The following is a 17424-nucleotide window of genomic DNA, read 5'->3' as shown; positions in this document are numbered from 1 at the left end:
CACAAAAAAGGAAAAAGGGGAAAGGACCATGTGTCGTCTCAAGTTTTTTTTTATTATCGATTTTGTTCTTTTCCACGACGTGCGCAACGCCGCTGCTACCTTGACTTATGTGCTTTTCGATATCATTAGACGTAATCAACCAACTCGAATCTTTTACACTTGAATAAACATATACACACACACCTAGCCTACCATACCTTTCCTTTCCTTGCTTTAGACGCACAAACATACCGTCCTGCGTACCTTACACAAACACATATACACATATACAGACGCACCCACGCATACTTGTATCCGTACATACGCACACCACCATCAAGCCTACAACCTCCTTTTTGTCATTATTACTCTTGCCCCCCTCGTCCGCTTCTCTCCTTCTTGTTCTTCCTCACCTCCCTCTTTCTGTTCCTCTTCACACCCCTCCGACCAGTCTCCCCGCCTCTGCCACCTGACATCAACAACATTGACTGCCCTGCTGTCCGTAACTTGTACCTAATCTAGGCCATCCTCTGCGTCTGCCATCTTCGTTCGTCGCCCTCCCCAAGTCCTTCCCACAAACTATCCCGGTTGGACCGTCGCCCCCCCTCGACGCCCCCCTGCCGAGCTTCGCCCGCATCCATCCCGCTGCACCGTGGTTTACACTAAACTCGCGCAATCCCGGTGCTGCAACTCTCGTTCCAGGGGGCCAGGGCAACTCACCCCTAACTCGACGGGAACCTGGACACCAGACGTCAACCCCGCCGTCCGTTACCCTCGCTGTCCTTGTCGTCCCTGCCCGTCAGAGGTACCTTTCTTCCCGCCTTGCCGCTGAGCGCCCAGTGCACCACTACCACAACCACGACCTCGAACCCCTCTGCCCCCAAACTCGTCAACTTGCGCTGCTCATAATATCCTTTTCTTTCCGACGACACAACACCGCACACAAACGCACAACCTCTCGACGACCGCCTCTGCCACCGAATTTCCCCCCTCCCCCTTCCCTTCACCATGGCCGAGAAACCCTCAGTCCTGATCATCGGGGGGCTGGGCTACATCGGTCGCTTCCTGGCTCGCTACATCCACGACAATGACCTCGCCTCAGAGGTCCGCGTTGTCGACAAGGCCTTGCCCCAACTCGCATGGCTTGCTCCCGAATTCCAGGACGCCTGCGCCGGCAGCAAATTCATGCAGGCCGATGCAAGCAGAGAACGTAAGTCACCAGACTAAACGACAACATGACCTGTTTTCTCCTTTTACTTTCCCATTCACCGCCCATCACCACTCATTTGTCCATGTCTCTTCTCTTCTCTGTAGCCCATCCCCTCCCCCCTCTGTCTCTGGGGTCTCTAAAGCTGCCAACCGACCCGACATCCCCAGATAAACAACCAACTGTCATGTCGCTCTTGGCTAACGTTTCTTGCTTTTTCTTTGCCCTGTTGCAGAAGCCCTAGCAAAGATATTCGACCGCGCCGACGGCAAACAGTGGGACTACGTTTTCAATTGCGGCGGCGAGACGAGATATTCGCAAGAGGATGAGGTCTACAAGTTGCGCTCTCTCGGCCTGTCGCTTGCTGTTGGCAAGGAGGCAGCCAAGCGCAAGGTCAAGGCCTTCATCGAGCTCAGCACCGGCATGGTCTACAAGTCAGACTCGTCCCCAAGCAAAGAGGGCGACAAGTTGAAGCCTTGGAGCAAGATCGCAGTCTACAAGCTGCAAGCCGAGGAGGAATTAGCAAAAATCGAGGGGTACGTATCCAAGGCGTCATCACCAAGCGTTCTCAGAGCTGCCTTTACCTTGCGGGGCGCATTTTCGTGTATCGTTCCAAACTGACGCAAGGACACTCTTTCTCTAGACTGAATCTCATCATTGTGCGCTTGGCACACGTCTACGGCCCGTACGCGTCGCAATGGGTTGCTACGGCACTTTGCATGGCCCGTGTCTACCAATACCTGGAGAGCGAAATGAAGTGGCTGTGGGACAAGGGCCTCCGACAGAACACGGTACACATTACAGATGCCGTACGAGCACTTTGGGATATCACGGCGTGGTACAGCAAAGGCAAGGACAAGTGGGATGTTAAGACCATGGGCAAGGTGCCCACGTTTAACGTTGTCGACAAGGGCATCACCACACAAGGCACCATGTCCGAGATTATTGGCGACATCTTCAAGATCGAAACGGGATTTCAGGGACAACTCATCAGCACATTTGCGCGCCTGAACATGGACAGCGTCGTCGACGACGTCAACGACGAGCTCATGGGACCATGGGCCGAACTACTCGAGAAGGCGGGCATTGCGCGACCGGGACCTCTTACGCCCTTCATGGAGAAGGAGCTGTTGAAAGACACGGACCTGAGCATGGACGGTAACCGCTTAGAACAGGTTGTCGGCTTCCAGTACGAAAAGCCCAAGTTGACCAAGGAATTGGTCGAGGAGGTGATTGAGAGCTACAAGACGATGAACTGGTGGCCGTGACGGTCACGGACGGACGGAAACGAATTAGAAGCATAAAACGGCGTGCGGATGATGACTTTCGGCCTGGATTCGTTTGAATCGAAGCACGGGGAAGGGTACCAACGCAGGCGCGGGCGCGGGTTGCGGAATCGAGAAGGGGGAAGCGAGAGAGACAGAGAGAGAGCGCGCCATGATATCAGTCGAATCGTTTGTTTGGAAACTCCACTGCGTGCGAGCAGCATTCAGGAGCCGATGGCGGGGAGTGCCGGGGAGTGCCGGGGCATTTGTATAACCAAGATATCCTTTTCCTTTTATTACTCTTCGTAGCTCCGGCCATGTATATTGGCGACATTTTTGAAGGCAGTAATCCACGACGAAATTAGGCCAAAATAAATAAATAAATGGAGCGCGCATATTCTTGAAGCATGTTGAAAGAAAGGGAGCTGTACCTGAGCTGTCACAAGCAGGGGGTTGCCTGCTGGCATATTCTTGAAACAGCAAAGAGCTCTCACGTGTGGTTTTCCGCGGGCGGGAACGTCGCGGACGGCCACCTCTTGGCCCCCGTGGGAGCTGGGATTCTCCTGCCTGCGTGACCGACTTCTTTGGAGCTTGACCCCGCCGCAACGAGGTGTCTCCCTCTTCGCTGCGGCGCTACTTGCCATCTCGAAGAATTGAAGACTTGAAGCTTCGTTCATCGGCCGGACCCATTTCGGACGCAGGAGTCATCCCAACCAGGCACCGGAAATCCTCGAGACGATTCGTCGAATAGACGAGTTTTATTCGGATGCCTCTCATTGCGCTTCGGTTCGCTCGCTTGTGTGACGGATGCTAAAACACATCGTTCCCCGATGGTCGGTTCAGGGTCTGGTTCAGAAACCCGGAGCGAGGAACAAGGAGCCAAAGACAAGTTCGGTCGACGTCGACGTTGACGTTGGTCGGCTGGCACTACTGTGCGAGTTGTCAAATAAATGTCTGCAGTTTCCCAAGCTGATGCAGCGAGCCGCTGACGGGATGCTGTCGTGCGATGAGGCACCCGAGACGGGTAGCAGTGGTACCAGCTAGTCGACAACCGAGTCCACTGCTGAGTGCTCTGAGATGCTGAGATTGACACGATGGCTTGAGCCAGACTTGTGGAAGGTTTTATGGAGATGAACCCCACGGACGGAGAGAGCGAGCCTGAACTGGAAAAAGAATGCAGCTCGCTTGGTTGGCCCCGTCCCAATCCACCACCACGGGCAAAACCAAGCGTCCGTCCCGCACATGCTTCGGACTGAAAAGGCCGAGTGTGACCAAAAGTCTGCCGAAGCCGTGGGTTGACATCTTCCGCCTGATCGCCCGAGACGGGATGGAGAGTTTGGGGGGACCGAGTTCGTGACTGGCGTTGTGTCATTGGCGGAGTAGAGGGGGAGAGAAGCTGTCGGTGTATGCGACATTGCTTTTCGGATACAAGCGTCAAGCAGTGTCGAAGCTCTCAGACGAATTGTGCGCCTGTGAGCTGTTGTCTGTCCCTGCGTCTGTCTGCTTTACCCGTCATGCATATATGCCTGCCTTGATTGCTTTGAGTAATGACCCTTGCCGGCCCTACATCGTGAAGACCGTGCAAAAGCCCCTCGAGTCTTTTTTTTCTTCTTCTTTTTCTTTTGTTCTTCAGCGCTGCCTCGAGCCTCGGAAGCTGCAGCGTCCGTTCGCCTCTGGGCTTGTCCTTTCTTGGCTGCCTGATTGGGAACTTGAGAAGTGACACTCAGGGTGCACGTGGGACCGGAATGAGCATCGTCGAGGATAGTGTTCTAGTAGTCATGAAGAACGGTTGTTCGGATTGCTACGTTCCCCGTACTATCTCCAGATGGACGCAACGCAGACCGGGCTAGGCGGCCAGATTGGGGTTATGAGTGTCGGTCTGGTTGCTATCATTGGCCGTTTGTTTCGCGCAGGTTCAGGTGGTATGCTGGCATGCCCAGATTCGGGGAGTTAAGAGGAGGATTAAACTGCTGACAGGAGTGCAGAGTTCTGGGGGTGGGAGGTTGCAGTCTGCAGAGAAGGGTGTATGCGGTCATGATCTCACGCGCGATCCCTTTTCGAGATAGATTGGCAGGGTCTGGGGTAAATCGTAAGGGTGTGGAGGTTGTCTCGCGAGCCTCGGCCCCGACATCTGAGCGGTCGCAGAACGTTCGTGTGATACTAGAGAGCTGTCCTCATTCGGGGCTTGCTGAGCGATTGCGAAGGTGAGAGTGTGAGAGAGCGAGAGCTTCTTCTCTTCATGTGAAAGCCGTGGCAGTGGCAGTGTCAGTGTGGGGAGGATACTTCCCCGCCCCGCTTGTCCAAGGTAAGGTAAGGGTACGAATAAGGTAAGGACGGTAAGTACCTACGTAGATGACAGAGAAATTGGCCGGTCTTCTAAGCATCGAGCCTGGGAAAAGCGGCCAATTCATCTGACCCCCGCGGTGGTACCTTATACCGTAGGTACCTTCCAACTCCAATCCGTATGTATTAGGTAGGTAGGTACTCCGTCCTGCGGCAGGCACCTGGCGAGCTTGTTCCTGACTTGACCTGACTGGAAAAGAGCTGATACCGGACCAGGCGGCGTATAAGAAGGCGGCGACGGATTGGACGCCTCCCATCCGGAGTCAAATTCCACGTCACCTTTGTTGCTCAGCCCAGCTTGTTCATTCCCATCTTTTTATTTATTCTACCGCCAATCTGCGAACAAAAGAAGAAGGTGGCTTACCTGAAACAGAGTTTGTGCCTGCTTTGAGTAACGACTTTGGCTTGACGGCATTTCACCTTTGCAAACCAGGCTTACCTACATTTACGTATCTCACCTCTGCGGACCCGTTGACAATTTGTCCCCGTTGCAACCCCTCCGACCACCGACCCAAGGTACTTTACCACCGCCACCACCACACCTTTACCTCCCATTCTACTTGTTGAAGCTCACCAAACCTCCAGGACATAAAACGTCGAATATTTCTTCAGCTAGTTCTCGCCGCAACACATACCAAACGCATCCACACAACACATCGCATCACAATGGCTGCTCCTGCCACAAAGACGATCGCCGACCTCAACGGCAAGTGGGTCATGGTACGTTCACCCATGTTCTGGATACTTTAGCACCACCAAGGAGCAGAGATGCGCACAAGGAAAGAAAATTGACAACGCCAATAGAACAAGACCCTCTCCGATTCTCCGGAGCCTGCTCTCGCCCTCCAGGGCATTGGCTGGATGACCCGCAAGGCTGTCGGCCTCGCCACTGTCACCCTCGACGTCAAGCAGTACACCGCTCCTCCCTCCCCTCCTGGCACCGGCACTGAGGCCGTCACCCACTTCGATATTGATCAGTTCGCCACGGCCGGCCTCAAGGGCACCACAGAGAAGCGCTGTGTCGACAATGAGTGGCGTGAGCATTCCGACTGGATGTTTGGCAGCGTCCGTGGTCAGAGCCGCTGGATGACCCTCGCCGAGATTGAGGACGAGTTCCTCAAGAAGGGCTGGCTCGAGGGCGACGCCGAGGCCACCGGCCCCGATGGCAAGGCCCACCTCTACAGCCACGTCGAGAGCATCGACAACGGCTGGACTGCTTCCCAGATCTGGGGCTTCCAGACCGTCGAGGGCGAGAGACGCTACACTCGTAACGTCCTCGTTCAGAAGGGCGGCAAGAGAGTCGAGATCCGCCTCGTTTACGACTACCTTCCTTAATTCTGACGCACGCGGCGTTTTCTGGGAAATTCTTGCATTGGGGTTGGATGATGGGACCGATCGAACCACACACGAAGTATGGCTACTACACGCACTTGCAGGGCGCCTAATGCCGTTATGCTCTTGGGCTATGATAGATAGCACGGCGAAGAGTAGACTTTGAGAGCATGCATAACAAATAAACCCGTCTGAAAAACTCCTGTTCCGTGGATGCTCATTTGTAAAAAAGATATACGTGATGACAAGGGAGAGCAATGTTGAATCGTCTGCCTGTGTACCAGTCATTGTCCCAATGCTTCCCTCCGGTTCTACATGCGAACCACCAACGCCTGAGTTGATGCAGCCAACCGTCTCATCTACCATGTTTCGTCGTGCCATAGATTCATTACGACCGTTGGATGGTCGTCGCCATCCCAGTTTTCTGGATATAACACTGCTCGGCCCCAAACCTCTCACTCTTAAATCCGTCCTCGACAAGCGCACACTCACGCCGGTCTCCTCTTGACAAACTCCTCGAGATCCTGCACCGTCGCGACGCCGAGCACGAACCGCCGCTTCTCGTCCGTGATGACGGCAAAGTGGCTCTTCTTCGCCTCGACGCCGTCGCCGGCGAAGAAGGCCTCGAGCTCCTCGAGGGGCGTCTGCATGGTGATGACGCGGTAGGTGCGGCCCTTGCGCTGGAAGCGGACCATGGCCTTGGAGAGGGGGTCCTCGGGCTTGACCTTGCCGGCGTCGAGGAGGGCCTGGAGGTGGGGGATGGCGAGGTAGCCGACGAGGGCGCGGTGAGCGTCGACGACGGTCAGGTGGGTGTAGTCGCGCTCAAAGGCGGAGATGAGGGCGTGGGAGATGGGGTCGGTCGGCGTCAGGGAGAGGGCGGCGGGGGGGTCGATGTCTTCTACTGTAGCCTGGATGATGAGAACGTAAAAGTTAGTTACTTGTTGGGAAGGTTCCAAGGTCTTTGATCTGAGAGACAAGAGGGAGAAGCGGGATTCGGTTCAAGGGGATGTTCACGTACACCGCGATAACGGGAAGACCATTTTGAGACGAAGGGACTGGAGGTTTCGCTGGTTTGCGACGTAGGTGCCGCCGCGGCGGGAGTGGAAGCCAAAGCCGCCATTGCTGGGAATTGAAAGAGCTTTCCGGGCCTCGAGTGAGCACTTGTCACGATAACAGTCGATCGTCGAGGCAGAGTGGGTATCGTTTGATCGTGGTTGGTGGTGGTCGCTCGCGCAGTTGCGTTGGAAATGATATCAATTATCGCGGGGTTCTTCAGAGGGAGGGAGGGGCGGTGTCGACATCGACAGGGCTGAAAGATTTGGCGGTAAGGTACGGAGTACGGGAGAACGCCACACTTGAGAGTCGGGCGGTGTCTCGGATTTGCTCACAGACGCGCGCGCCGGGGGCGGCTGCCCGCCATTGCGAATTTGCATGTCGGGGGGGTGGGATCCCAACACGGTCCACTTGCGCCTTGTATCCATCCGCAAATTGTTAAGGTTTCGCTGAAGCTGCCTGCCGCCGTTCCTTCACCGACCTTGGGGGTTCCACAGCGGGGTGTTGCTGCTGAAGAGTCACCAAACGCCACGGGAGCTATCGGGTTGAGTATCACGGATCAGTCCGTTGGTAGAATATCTCGCGAAGTCGAAACAAGGAATACCAGATTAGACCTACCATTTCGAGAATGAGATCCATAGAATTCCGGTCATCTGCTCGCTGAAATTTTCTCATCGCGCGCATCGAGAATGAGAATAGTCATTCTAAAATCCCTCGACGGAAGTTCTTACGATCGCGGTCAGCCTGGATGCTTTAGTGTAGTTTCAAAGCAATTTCCTATTTGGGTCATCGGCTCTGTCACGGTCAGTTTGCAGCGTATCTCCATTTCCATCTCTCCGTCGTTTACCACAGACTATATGAAGCAGAATCAAGGGGAAAAGAGCGATCAAAAGGGAATAAATTGTTACTCAAATAAAAATTTCAATTGGACAGTGATTGATGGACAAGAGGGTTGGAAAATGCGGCCGGGAGACGAAACACTGAAATCACGGCGAAGCTCCGCAAAATCCGGGGATAAGCGCGGGCCATTTCGCGATAACACGGGAGCTTTCCCTCTCGTCGTATTCTGTCGCATGCCGGTGCCCCACTCAAGCTACCTTACTCCTGTTCTAGTACACAGTACAGCACGTCTCACAGCTCTGCATCAGAGTCGAGACCTCCCCTTATGAGGTGTGATGTCACCCATACCCTCCCAACACCTTCCGCCGCAGCTGTCGGTCACTGGCGCGTAAGCTCTACCCAAGTCCAGGCGACTTTGTACGGCAAACTGTTGATGAGGTCGAGGTACCCGCGACATGGACGTGACCGAATCATCCGAACCGACCCCTTCCTTCCCTCACCTCCTGGGCCTTATTCTAGAGGCAATCACTGCTTACCTCCTCGTTGGAACCCCGTTCCTTCCTGAGCTATCCTGTCCGTCCACTCATCAGCGCCGGCGCCCCCTTTCCCCCAATTATATTCGCATGATAATAAACCTGCTTCTGACCTCTCTCTCGTCCTGGCTTCTTCTTCTTCTTCCTGTGTATGCGTGTTTGCGACGACTTCACTCGCAATCTTCTCCTCTTCCTCTGATTCCGCATTCTCGAGAAGTACCCAGCTCTCGACTCTCAAGGTGCTGTCGCTCATACGCCGGAAACGGTCATTTGTGTCGCGCGACTAACGTTGCACACTGTTCTTTGAGCTAGAAACCCCTCTCAGCTCGCTCTTTTGGTGAGTAGAGGTCTTCAACTTCTTTTGTCTACTCTCTTCAACATCGTGTCGTATACGCCCATTGCCGGCGTCGCCCGTCTCCTTCGAGCGGGAGCTTCCATTGCGAAAATCAATTACGCGCTCAATCCACCTCTCAAGCTTATCGCAGGGGTATGATCGTCCTTGACCTTACCTCCCGACTAACTTCATCAGCCAGATATCCTTGCGGAAGAAATCCCACATCATTCAACCCTCCCGGTCCAGACGAATTGCGTCCCGACCACCATGTCATTCCTCTACCCTAGACAAGATACCCTCAAGGGATGCTTTGCGTCCCCTTTTGGCAGCCGTCCTAACAAGGCAGTGGACACCATGGCCATGGCGAAACCTACGCGCTACCAGGCCCGCCCCGAGTTCTACGGCGCATTCTCCACCGTTGACGACGTCAAGGGCAAGGCGAAGCAGCTCAGCGCCGAGGCTACGGCCGAGTTTGAGAAGGCCAGCGCCAAGGCCCAGTCTGCGGCTGGCGGCAAGATTGAGCTGTACTCTGGAAAGTACTATGCTGCTTGCACCGTCGGTGGCCTCATGGCCTGCGTGAGTTCCCCTTGTCTTCCTTGACTTTGACGCGTCCTTGTTGTCCATGATGGGTGTCCTCGTCTCCGCTCCGGGGTCCCCACAACGGCGCCGGGCCCCGGCTCCGGGCCGCAACGAAAACTTAGGAGAACGACTCGACTAACACTAAACGCTAGGGCTTGACGCATACCGCCGTCACTCCTCTGGATCTTGTCAAAGTGAGAAGACAAATCGACTCGAAGCTGTACCGCGGAAACTTCCAGGCTTGGGGAATGATCTTCCGAAAGGAGGGTCTCCGTGGCATCATGACAGGCTGGGGCCCGACTTTCTGGGGCTACTCCGCGCAGGGAGCTTGCAAGTACGGATTCTACGAATACTTCAAAAAGGTAAGGAGATACAAATCCACGCCAAATTTCACATCTCAGCCCGACGAAGGAAGCCTCGTGACTAACACGCAACTTCCAAGACCTACGCCGACCTCGCGGGCCCCGACAACGCCAAAAAGTACCAGACGATTCTCTTCCTCTCCGCCTCAGCCTCCGCCGAATTCCTCGCCGACATCGCTCTCTGCCCCTTTGAGGCTGTCAAGGTCCGCATGCAGGGTGGTATCCCGTCCCCCTATAAGGGCACTCTCGACGGCATCAGCAAGGTCACGGCCAAGGAAGGGTGGGGAGGCCTCTACAAGGGCCTGTACCCGCTCTGGGGCCGACAGATTCCCTACACCATGATGAAGTTCGCCTCCTTCGAGACCATTGTCGAGATGATGTACGCCCGCCTCCCGGGTCAAAAGTCTGACTACAGCAAGGCCGCCCAGACGGGCGTGTCGTTTGTCAGCGGTTACCTGGCAGGTATCCTCTGCGCCATCGTCTCACACCCGGCCGATGTCATGGTCAGCAAGCTCAACGCGAACCGCGCGCAGGGCGAGGCGTTCGGTGCGGCTATGGGCAGGATCTACAAGGACATTGGATTCTCTGGTCTCTGGAACGGTCTGCCTGTCCGTATCGTCATGATTGGTACCCTGACCGGTCTCCAGTGGATGATCTACGTGAGTGGCCGTCATAATGTTATTGAAAGGAGTTGAGAACAGTGACTAACATGAATGAACAGGACTACTTCAAGATCTTCATGGGCTTCCCCACCACCGGAGGAGCAGCTCCCCCCGCCGAGAAGAAGTAATTCAGCAGATATCCTAATGGTTGGGTGAACGGAGGGTTGGACCACTGCAACCTGGGTTGTCCAGCTAGTATACTATGAACACTGAGGATCTCTCGAGGGAGTTCTCTTAGCTCTTACACTACTGTAACAATGAAAGAGTCTTTTTACAAATGTGTAGAAGCTCACCTAGCTTAAACTCGCACCCACGCTTCTTCGAGCCTTCTTATTTTCATGTTCGTGTTAACATCCTTTGACCAAAGCATGGGTCTAGCGTCTCAACAAGAGGTCCGTCATCAGTCATTCTTCTCTCACGTGGGACGCTTTGGCCAGAAGAACCGCGCTTGGTCGGATCGCGATGCCACATTGCAATTTATCTCGTTCAAGTATGATCTTTTGAATCGATACATTTCTTGCTCATCTCTGTGTGCTTTTGCCACTACTGTGAGAATCTGTAGCAGGTAATTTGAATGCTAAGACGGGTACAGTTGCCCCTATTCCACATGTTCATGGCAACCGCAGTGACATTTGTCTGTTTGTCTTTTCCCTTCCCCGTCAAAGTCGTATGCTTAGAGATCAACTTGTAGCCCCCAGGGGGAGTTGAAATATCACGCACGTTTTCTTCTTCTTTCTTTTTTCTTTCGCGCTCTCTCCTCATAACTGGGTTCGCCCTCATCGTAAATCTTTCTCCTCGGCGTCACTTGGCGTCCCGTTACCAGTACGTCCGTACATGAAAAGCGAATGTTTTTCCCTCGGCCTGGCTTCAGACTGGAGACGATCAAACTTGACATGGGATACGGTTTTAACGGTAGGACATAAACCACCATGCCCATACTGTAATGCACCTGCAAAGCTGTGATGCTACTTTCAGGCATTCAAATTGTGAGAAGATCTATGTTGAGGACGGGGGATGGCGGGGGGAACCGAGGAACTTGATAAAAGGAGAAGAAGAAAACCCGGGCAGAAACGGAAAAAGGTCTGGAGCAAAAGACGGGAAGCGTAGACGTTATTGATTTGAACGACGTCCTTGAATACAGATCAGAATACTATTCCCAAGCCTAGATCTCCCGTCTAAAGCTGATGCCGACTATCAACGACCGAACTGCATCATCTGTCTTGGACAGCAACGGAACGAATGCCGTCTTGCTAGCACATTCATCTTTTCAACAACGAAAAGAAAGAAAAGACTCAACGTGGCCTTAGGTTTTGGCCTTCAAGGTTTAAGCTTCACGTTTGGGTTTGTCTCAACGTGTCATATGAAGGATAGCATCGTGTCAAAAGGTGCCAAACCCACACGATGTGAAATGGCACAGTCAAATCAGTCAACTCAGTGCACCAGGTGATGATGCTGACCGACTTGTCAGAATAGTCGTACATGGCACTAGAAAACATTAGCTCCAACAGAACAACGTAGTGACGAGAAAAAGGCCAGGCCCGGACGCCGGCGACGCCGGGGCGGGATACCACACCACCTGCAGAGCGACTTAGCCGTCCGAACTTAGGCGCGGGGGACGCTCCGGCAGTCGTGCGCCGGCACCGGTAAAGGTCTCTCTGCAGTTGGATGGATAAGACTTCTGAGGCCTGATCCCCTGTACCCGGCCTCTGAAGAGTCGAGACTTCCCGAGTCTTGCTAAGCAAAATTTGGAGCTTTGGGTCGAAGAGTGAAGAGCAATAATTCGTCATTTCACAGTGCTTGGGCGGCAGTGGGGGAAATGGCACCGAGGGATGCAGAGCATGACGTCCATGTCTTCCAGAAGTTCGTGGGAATCGGGCCGGTACGGGACCGTGTGGAGGACGCTGACCTACCAGAAACCGCCAGTGTGCTGCACATGGTGGATGATGGAGCGCGGGTGGTTCTAGAGGTGGCATCTGCAAATCGGTTGGCTGCGATACCCTACCTAATGGTAGTGCCTGTTGGCCAAAGATGTTCGATGGATTAAGCCAAGTAAGCCAAGGTGCGCCACGAGCGAGGCACAACGAAGATAGCTCCAGACACAATAGCTAAGTGGCGTTGGCGTTGAACGTAGGTATGCCTTCCCCTCGGCCGTACTAGTCTCCCGTAAACAATGCAATGTCTCCCGAATTTGTTATCCGTTCGGGTGCTTTTCGTCGAAAAGTGACGAGGGGCTCTTGGGGTCCGCTCATGGATGATACCTGTTATGACTGCGGAGTTGTTGAGGAGGTGAGGGTTTGGGAGTGAGCGTTCAGGATGGGCCATGATGGAGTGGTTTCGATCGGACATGGATGCGACGAAGGTGCAGTGAAGAAGCGAGTGGGTGTAATGCTGATTGGCAATGTCAATTGGGCATTCTGTCGGTGTCGAGCGGATATCCCCCGCATAGATGCTGGCCAGGTATAATAGCGTTCCCCATGCCTGGTGAGAGGGACATGCTGAAGCAAGGGGAGGCGAACAGCAGCAGATCGACAGAGCTTTGCTCCACTGTTGTGTTTGTGAAAAGACTCGGCGTGTGTCGGAGGGGAGAGACGGGAGGCATGTCTTAAGATGGACCGAATAAGCACGGGAGGTGAGTTGACGAATGAGCTCGGGTCCAGCAGCGTGGATGAAGGTAACAACGGCGTCGTCCCCCGTCCAGCTAGACACGGAATCGGACCAGTAGCGTCGAGCCGTCGATCCTCTCACACCAACCGCGATGCAACAATGTCTTTCGGGGTGGCTGCACCGCACCAAGGGATCCAACACGGCGGAGAGGCATGTGTAGGGGTTTCGAGGTAGTCGTATGTGGCCCTGACCTGGCATGACGGGTCAACCAGCTGTTCATTGGCGCTCGCTCTCGCCCGTTGTAGTGAATCTGCCATCTTCAGGTAGGGCGGGTTACGTTGCGTTGGAGTGTAATTCGCAACTCGCAACCTGTAAGAGAGAGGGGTCATGTCTGGGTTACCTACCGAGACGCTCCTGTGCGAGTCGCATGCTGTTGCGGCAAGGCTTCGAAGCATGGAACGAGGAGTCGAAAAAAAGAGAAACACTACAGGGACTCTGGCAGTTCATCAGGCCAAGGTTGCTGGCCGTGTCAAGAGGAGGTTGCAGCAAGCCTGTCCTGGACGATGTCCGTCTCATCGATCGTCGAGAAGACGGCAGTCTGCAACACCAACGACTCAGGAAGAACGCCTCTTTTTCCGGGGTGCGGGGACAAATTCAGACTTGAAGTCGGCAGCTAAGGCGTTGTAGTTTGTAGACTATAGGTAGATGTGTAAGCCGTCGGGTGCTTTTTCCCACCAAATAAAAGGCCTTGGAGAACGCCCTCATCCCCGATTGAGCAACCGGCGTTTGAGGGGCAACAAAGCTTCGGTTGGTCTAGGGTGGCTAGGTTTGATGGGTACCGTAGAAAGTAAGAGACTGACTAACAATGACTGAATTAGCAATGCGCTGCCCGGTTACCCTTGAGACTGAATGTTTGGGTGTTTGGACGGATAGTTCAGCAGAGTTCCAGATACTCTTCGTGACCACACGACTTCGGAGACATGCCGGGAAGGGATAGTCGGCCTGAGAAGCCACGTTCGTACCCGAAGCGCCTGTGTTCGGGGCTGTCTGGTTTGGACATTATTGGCAGCTAGGCCGAGCGACTTTCGGCCCCCACGTAGCGTGTATACCTCGGGTGATGCTGTGCCGCAGGCCGCCAAAGGGGCTCGGATACAAGAAGCGAATGAATTGCTGAGTACGTATAGGCGATGGTGACGGGCGGTCGTCTGTTGTTCAGAATTAGGGGTCGTGATCTACTGACAACTTGACGTGCAAAGTCTAAGCAAAACGGCATGTTGAGCGCAGATCCTCACCAGCGGCGGTCGTTGGATCGAAAACGGGAGCCATTATGTAGCAGCAGCAGGCCTCCAGGCTGGAGGACGTCAATATCTGGACCCAATCAAGGGCGCGTTGGACGTGAGGGTGCCATCAACAATCTTGAAACCTAGGACAGCAGTCGGGCGAGACAGATGAAGGAAGCGGGATGTCTACTGTGTAGCCTGTAGGTACTGCGTAGGTGAGGGTCAGGCCGATAGCGAGCGCGACGAATAGACAAAGCTGGACAGGCAGAACGGACGAGACCAGGAAAGAGGATCCAACGGCCAGCCAAGGGTAGCGTTCCAGCGGACCGTCGTGTCGGGGCGTAGCAGGCGTGGTGGACAGGTAACGAGGAGGGCAACGGGGTTCCTCTGGTGGTTCTTCCCGGGCGGGTGAGGATGCGGCCTTTTGTCTCACAGTTCAGATAATCAGTCCGCTGGTGGCGTTGTTCCCACGGCGAGTTGAAGAGTTGGTGGGTGAGGTAAGCGGAGAAGTATTCCGGGCTCATGTAGGCATCGTATTTCCATCAGAAGGGCGCGTGGAGGTACAGGGATCGTTTTGAACCGTCTCGATACATGCGCGGTCGTTCTGATTTCCATTTCCTGCCCATTGTCTACCTACTCCGCCGTGATGGCTGGAAGCCGCCGGAAGCTGGATAGCGGATGGGCGCTGGGTGTATTCTGTACAGTGGAGAGTACGGACAGGTACGCCAAAGAGAACCCGACAAGCAGGATGCTGGGTGCTGGGCGAACGGTGACCGAATCGACAGGGACCTTGCCGTGGATAGCCCTGGCCGTCCTGGTGTCTGGTCGCCAGTGGGTCAAAGTGCGGAGAGCGAGGGTGCTCACATGGCAGGCTGTTGAGTGCTCCGTGCCTTGATGTTGGTCAGCAAGGCGGTTGGGCGACACGGACGAGTTGGTGGAAACTGGGCAAGGATGGAAAGGACCACTTGAATGGTACTTTCAACGCTATCAGAAATAGCCTCTCGTGGGAGTGCTAGCTAGCCGTGAGCTGTCAATGAAGGGTTCGAAGAAGAGGTCGTATCTATCTATACAGTACGTGAGCAGGAACACCAATAACAGTCGTTATACCTCGTAATAGATAGGTAGTCCGCAGTGGGAGGGAGGCTCAGGCTTGCGGATGGCTCCCGCCTGGGCAAAAAGGCTCTTGCAGCAGAGAATGCCTCGCCCTATGGTGGAACATGCTATGGAAGGGTTGTTCTGCATGCTGTTGTGTGAGAGAGGCTGAGCTTGTCTTGTGCCCAGGCTGGCTTGGCTGCGGTGCAATCGTCTTGCGTACGAAGTATTATATGCCATGCCAAAGTTACTGGGGGGGAGAGAGGAAGCCTGGCCAATCCGTAGTTAGATGATGCGTGCTCGCGTCCTGCAGAACATTTGCGCTATCCCACCATGTCCAGGTCGGGACATGCTAGGAGAAGAGACGCGGCTGGCGAACAGTACGTCGCATGTCTCAGTTCAGGGGGAGCATTCTGGGGCCATTATTGAGTTGCCAGAGAGACAAGACGGATGTGGAAGTCAGCTGCGGGACGGGTTGGACCAGGAAACATGTCGTCTGACACACAAAGTGCAGTGAGTTTCACGAAGGTGATGGAATGCAGATGTTGATGAAGACTGAAAAGAGGAGGTACGTAGGTATCGACGGTACGTATTGGTAGGGGAAGTACTCCGTACCTACCTCAGAATGCTGGAGCCGACAGGACGGGCAGGAGACGACAAGAGACAGCCGTCGGTCGCAATCGGGTAAAGTGTTAGTGTCGCCAGTCACATTGCAGTCGCAGTTGTAGGCAGTTTCCCCCTCCCACCTGCTATTCGCCTCGTTGTTTGGAAGCGCCGTCAGGAACACCCAGCCCTTCACCCTCGCCTCTTCGCACCTAACCTTCAACCTTGATTCATTGACCACGTTGGTTGCGCGCTTTCTCTCACCTGGGCTTGACGACGGTGAGAGACCGAGCCCGGCAGGTGAGAGAGCAGTGGACTTCAGAGAGGGGAAGAAGAAGAAGAAGCTGGAGAGATAGCGTCATGTCGGCCGTTATCTCCGTCCGTCGTCCGTCGTGGGCTCAGTTTTGTCGGGTCTACCTTACCGTCTGTCAACCTGCCAATCCGTAAGTCCACCTACCTAAGGAATATGCGATCCACTCGCAGTCCACCAAGGGCTACTAGTACGTATCTTGGGTAATGTGCGACTGCGGCGTGATCCTGCCTTTTTCCTGCCTTCCTTTCTTCTTGTCTTCCTGCCTTGAAGCCTTCGTACCTTCGTGCCTTGGTCGGATCACGGGTCTCCAACCTCTTCCAATTGCTGCCCGCCATCAGTAAGGTACGTATGTGGGTACGTATTCATACCTAGGTAGTGCATCCGTAAGGTCAGGAAAGGACTTACAAGTCTTCTTCTGGAGGCATCCTTTTATCCGTCCTCGTCACTTTTCTCCTCATTCCTCCGCTTCTTCTCCAATCGCTTATCCAAAAGTGACAAAGTACTCCGTACCTACCTTACCACTGACCACCAGCAAGAGGAAAAACCAAAAAGAAGAAGAAAATACCTACTTACTCCTCCGTCTGGGAAGCAAAAAGACGCCAAACTTGCTCCAGCCTCTCCATGCCACCCCCTGGTCGGAAACCCCATGTCTGGCCTGTCTAGCCCTGCACTCGAGAACGAACTAGCCCCCTTTCTGTGCACTGCAACCCTTCGATTCCTTCCACCGACCTCCACCTTCCCTCCACTGACACCGTCAGGTTGTGGGTTGTCCAGGTGGGGCCCCCTCCTCCTCGGTGTCCTCCCCACCACTCGCAGTCAGCCTGAACAAAAGTCACCTTCTTTTCCGTACTTGCGTACCACCACTTGCAGTAGTCGCTCCCGGCGCCGGGTGTCCATGGTCTCCTCCGTACCTTAGCTCGCAATCAAGTTCGCAGACTCCCGTCACTCAGGTCTCCTGCGTATGCAGTCCGTAGGTACACCAAGTATCCATAAGGTACGGTTCTGGCCTGTCTGTCGTCTGCCCTGCTGGCTGAGAGTGAGAG

The 17424-nt window shown here is 54.5% G+C and overlaps 4 protein-coding genes across 4 annotated transcripts; 3 read left to right on the top strand and 1 right to left on the bottom strand.

Annotated features, from left to right (window-relative positions):
* Window positions 1-64: 64 nt before the first annotated feature.
* HER10_EVM0001395 (NAD dependent epimerase/dehydratase) lies at window positions 65-3561 on the top strand. Its single transcript, XM_035471143.1, has 3 exons — window positions 65-1189; window positions 1422-1722; window positions 1830-3561. The coding sequence occupies exons 1-3, from the start codon at window positions 988-990 to the stop codon at window positions 2452-2454; spliced, it is 1128 nt and encodes a 375-aa protein (XP_035334638.1). The 5' UTR covers window positions 65-987; the 3' UTR covers window positions 2455-3561.
* Window positions 3562-5037: 1476 nt separating this feature from the next.
* HER10_EVM0005320 (uncharacterized protein) lies at window positions 5038-6315 on the top strand. Its single transcript, XM_035474941.1, has 2 exons — window positions 5038-5514; window positions 5599-6315. Exons 1-2 carry the CDS (start codon window positions 5461-5463, stop codon window positions 6127-6129), a joined length of 585 nt encoding a protein of 194 aa, XP_035334935.1. The 5' UTR covers window positions 5038-5460; the 3' UTR covers window positions 6130-6315.
* A 16-nt stretch (window positions 6316-6331) lies between these two features.
* On the bottom strand, window positions 6332-7893 carry HER10_EVM0011454 (uncharacterized protein). Its single transcript, XM_035480887.1, has 2 exons — window positions 7145-7893; window positions 6332-7034 (listed from the first exon to the last, which is right to left on the bottom strand). The coding sequence occupies exons 1-2, from the start codon at window positions 7244-7246 to the stop codon at window positions 6615-6617; spliced, it is 522 nt and encodes a 173-aa protein (XP_035335375.1). The 5' UTR covers window positions 7247-7893; the 3' UTR covers window positions 6332-6614.
* A 494-nt stretch (window positions 7894-8387) lies between these two features.
* HER10_EVM0007949 (uncharacterized protein) lies at window positions 8388-10936 on the top strand. Its single transcript, XM_035477487.1, has 6 exons — window positions 8388-8791; window positions 8865-8889; window positions 9082-9462; window positions 9618-9827; window positions 9908-10486; window positions 10549-10936. Exons 1-6 carry the CDS (start codon window positions 8475-8477, stop codon window positions 10615-10617), a joined length of 1581 nt encoding a protein of 526 aa, XP_035335126.1. The 5' UTR covers window positions 8388-8474; the 3' UTR covers window positions 10618-10936.
* The last annotated feature ends 6488 nt before the right edge of the window (window positions 10937-17424 follow it).

Source organism: Colletotrichum scovillei (assembly GCF_011075155.1).
Source record: "Colletotrichum scovillei strain TJNH1 chromosome Unknown Contig00004, whole genome shotgun sequence".
NCBI classification, from domain to species: domain Eukaryota; kingdom Fungi; phylum Ascomycota; class Sordariomycetes; order Glomerellales; family Glomerellaceae; genus Colletotrichum; species Colletotrichum scovillei.
The sequence above is the reverse complement of the archived record's forward strand: the minus strand, read 5'-3'. Positions and strand labels throughout refer to the sequence as shown.

Coding starts and splice junctions, on each gene's coding strand:
- HER10_EVM0001395 (XM_035471143.1), top strand. CDS start 988: ATGGCCGAGAAACCCTCAGTCCTGATCATCGGGGGGCTGGGCTACATC. Junction 1,190..1,421: donor GGCCGATGCAAGCAGAGAAC/GTAAGTCACCAG, acceptor GCCCTGTTGCAG/AAGCCCTAGCAAAGATATTC. Junction 1,723..1,829: donor GAATTAGCAAAAATCGAGGG/GTACGTATCCAA, acceptor CTCTTTCTCTAG/ACTGAATCTCATCATTGTGC.
- HER10_EVM0005320 (XM_035474941.1), top strand. CDS start 5,461: ATGGCTGCTCCTGCCACAAAGACGATCGCCGACCTCAACGGCAAGTGG. Junction 5,515..5,598: donor TCAACGGCAAGTGGGTCATG/GTACGTTCACCC, acceptor CAACGCCAATAG/AACAAGACCCTCTCCGATTC.
- HER10_EVM0011454 (XM_035480887.1), bottom strand. CDS start 7,246: ATGGCGGCTTTGGCTTCCACTCCCGCCGCGGCGGCACCTACGTCGCAA. Junction 7,035..7,144: donor GGTCTTCCCGTTATCGCGGT/GTACGTGAACAT, acceptor CTCATCATCCAG/GCTACAGTAGAAGACATCGA.
- HER10_EVM0007949 (XM_035477487.1), top strand. CDS start 8,475: ATGGACGTGACCGAATCATCCGAACCGACCCCTTCCTTCCCTCACCTC. Junction 9,828..9,907: donor TCTACGAATACTTCAAAAAG/GTAAGGAGATAC, acceptor GCAACTTCCAAG/ACCTACGCCGACCTCGCGGG. Junction 10,487..10,548: donor GTCTCCAGTGGATGATCTAC/GTGAGTGGCCGT, acceptor ATGAATGAACAG/GACTACTTCAAGATCTTCAT.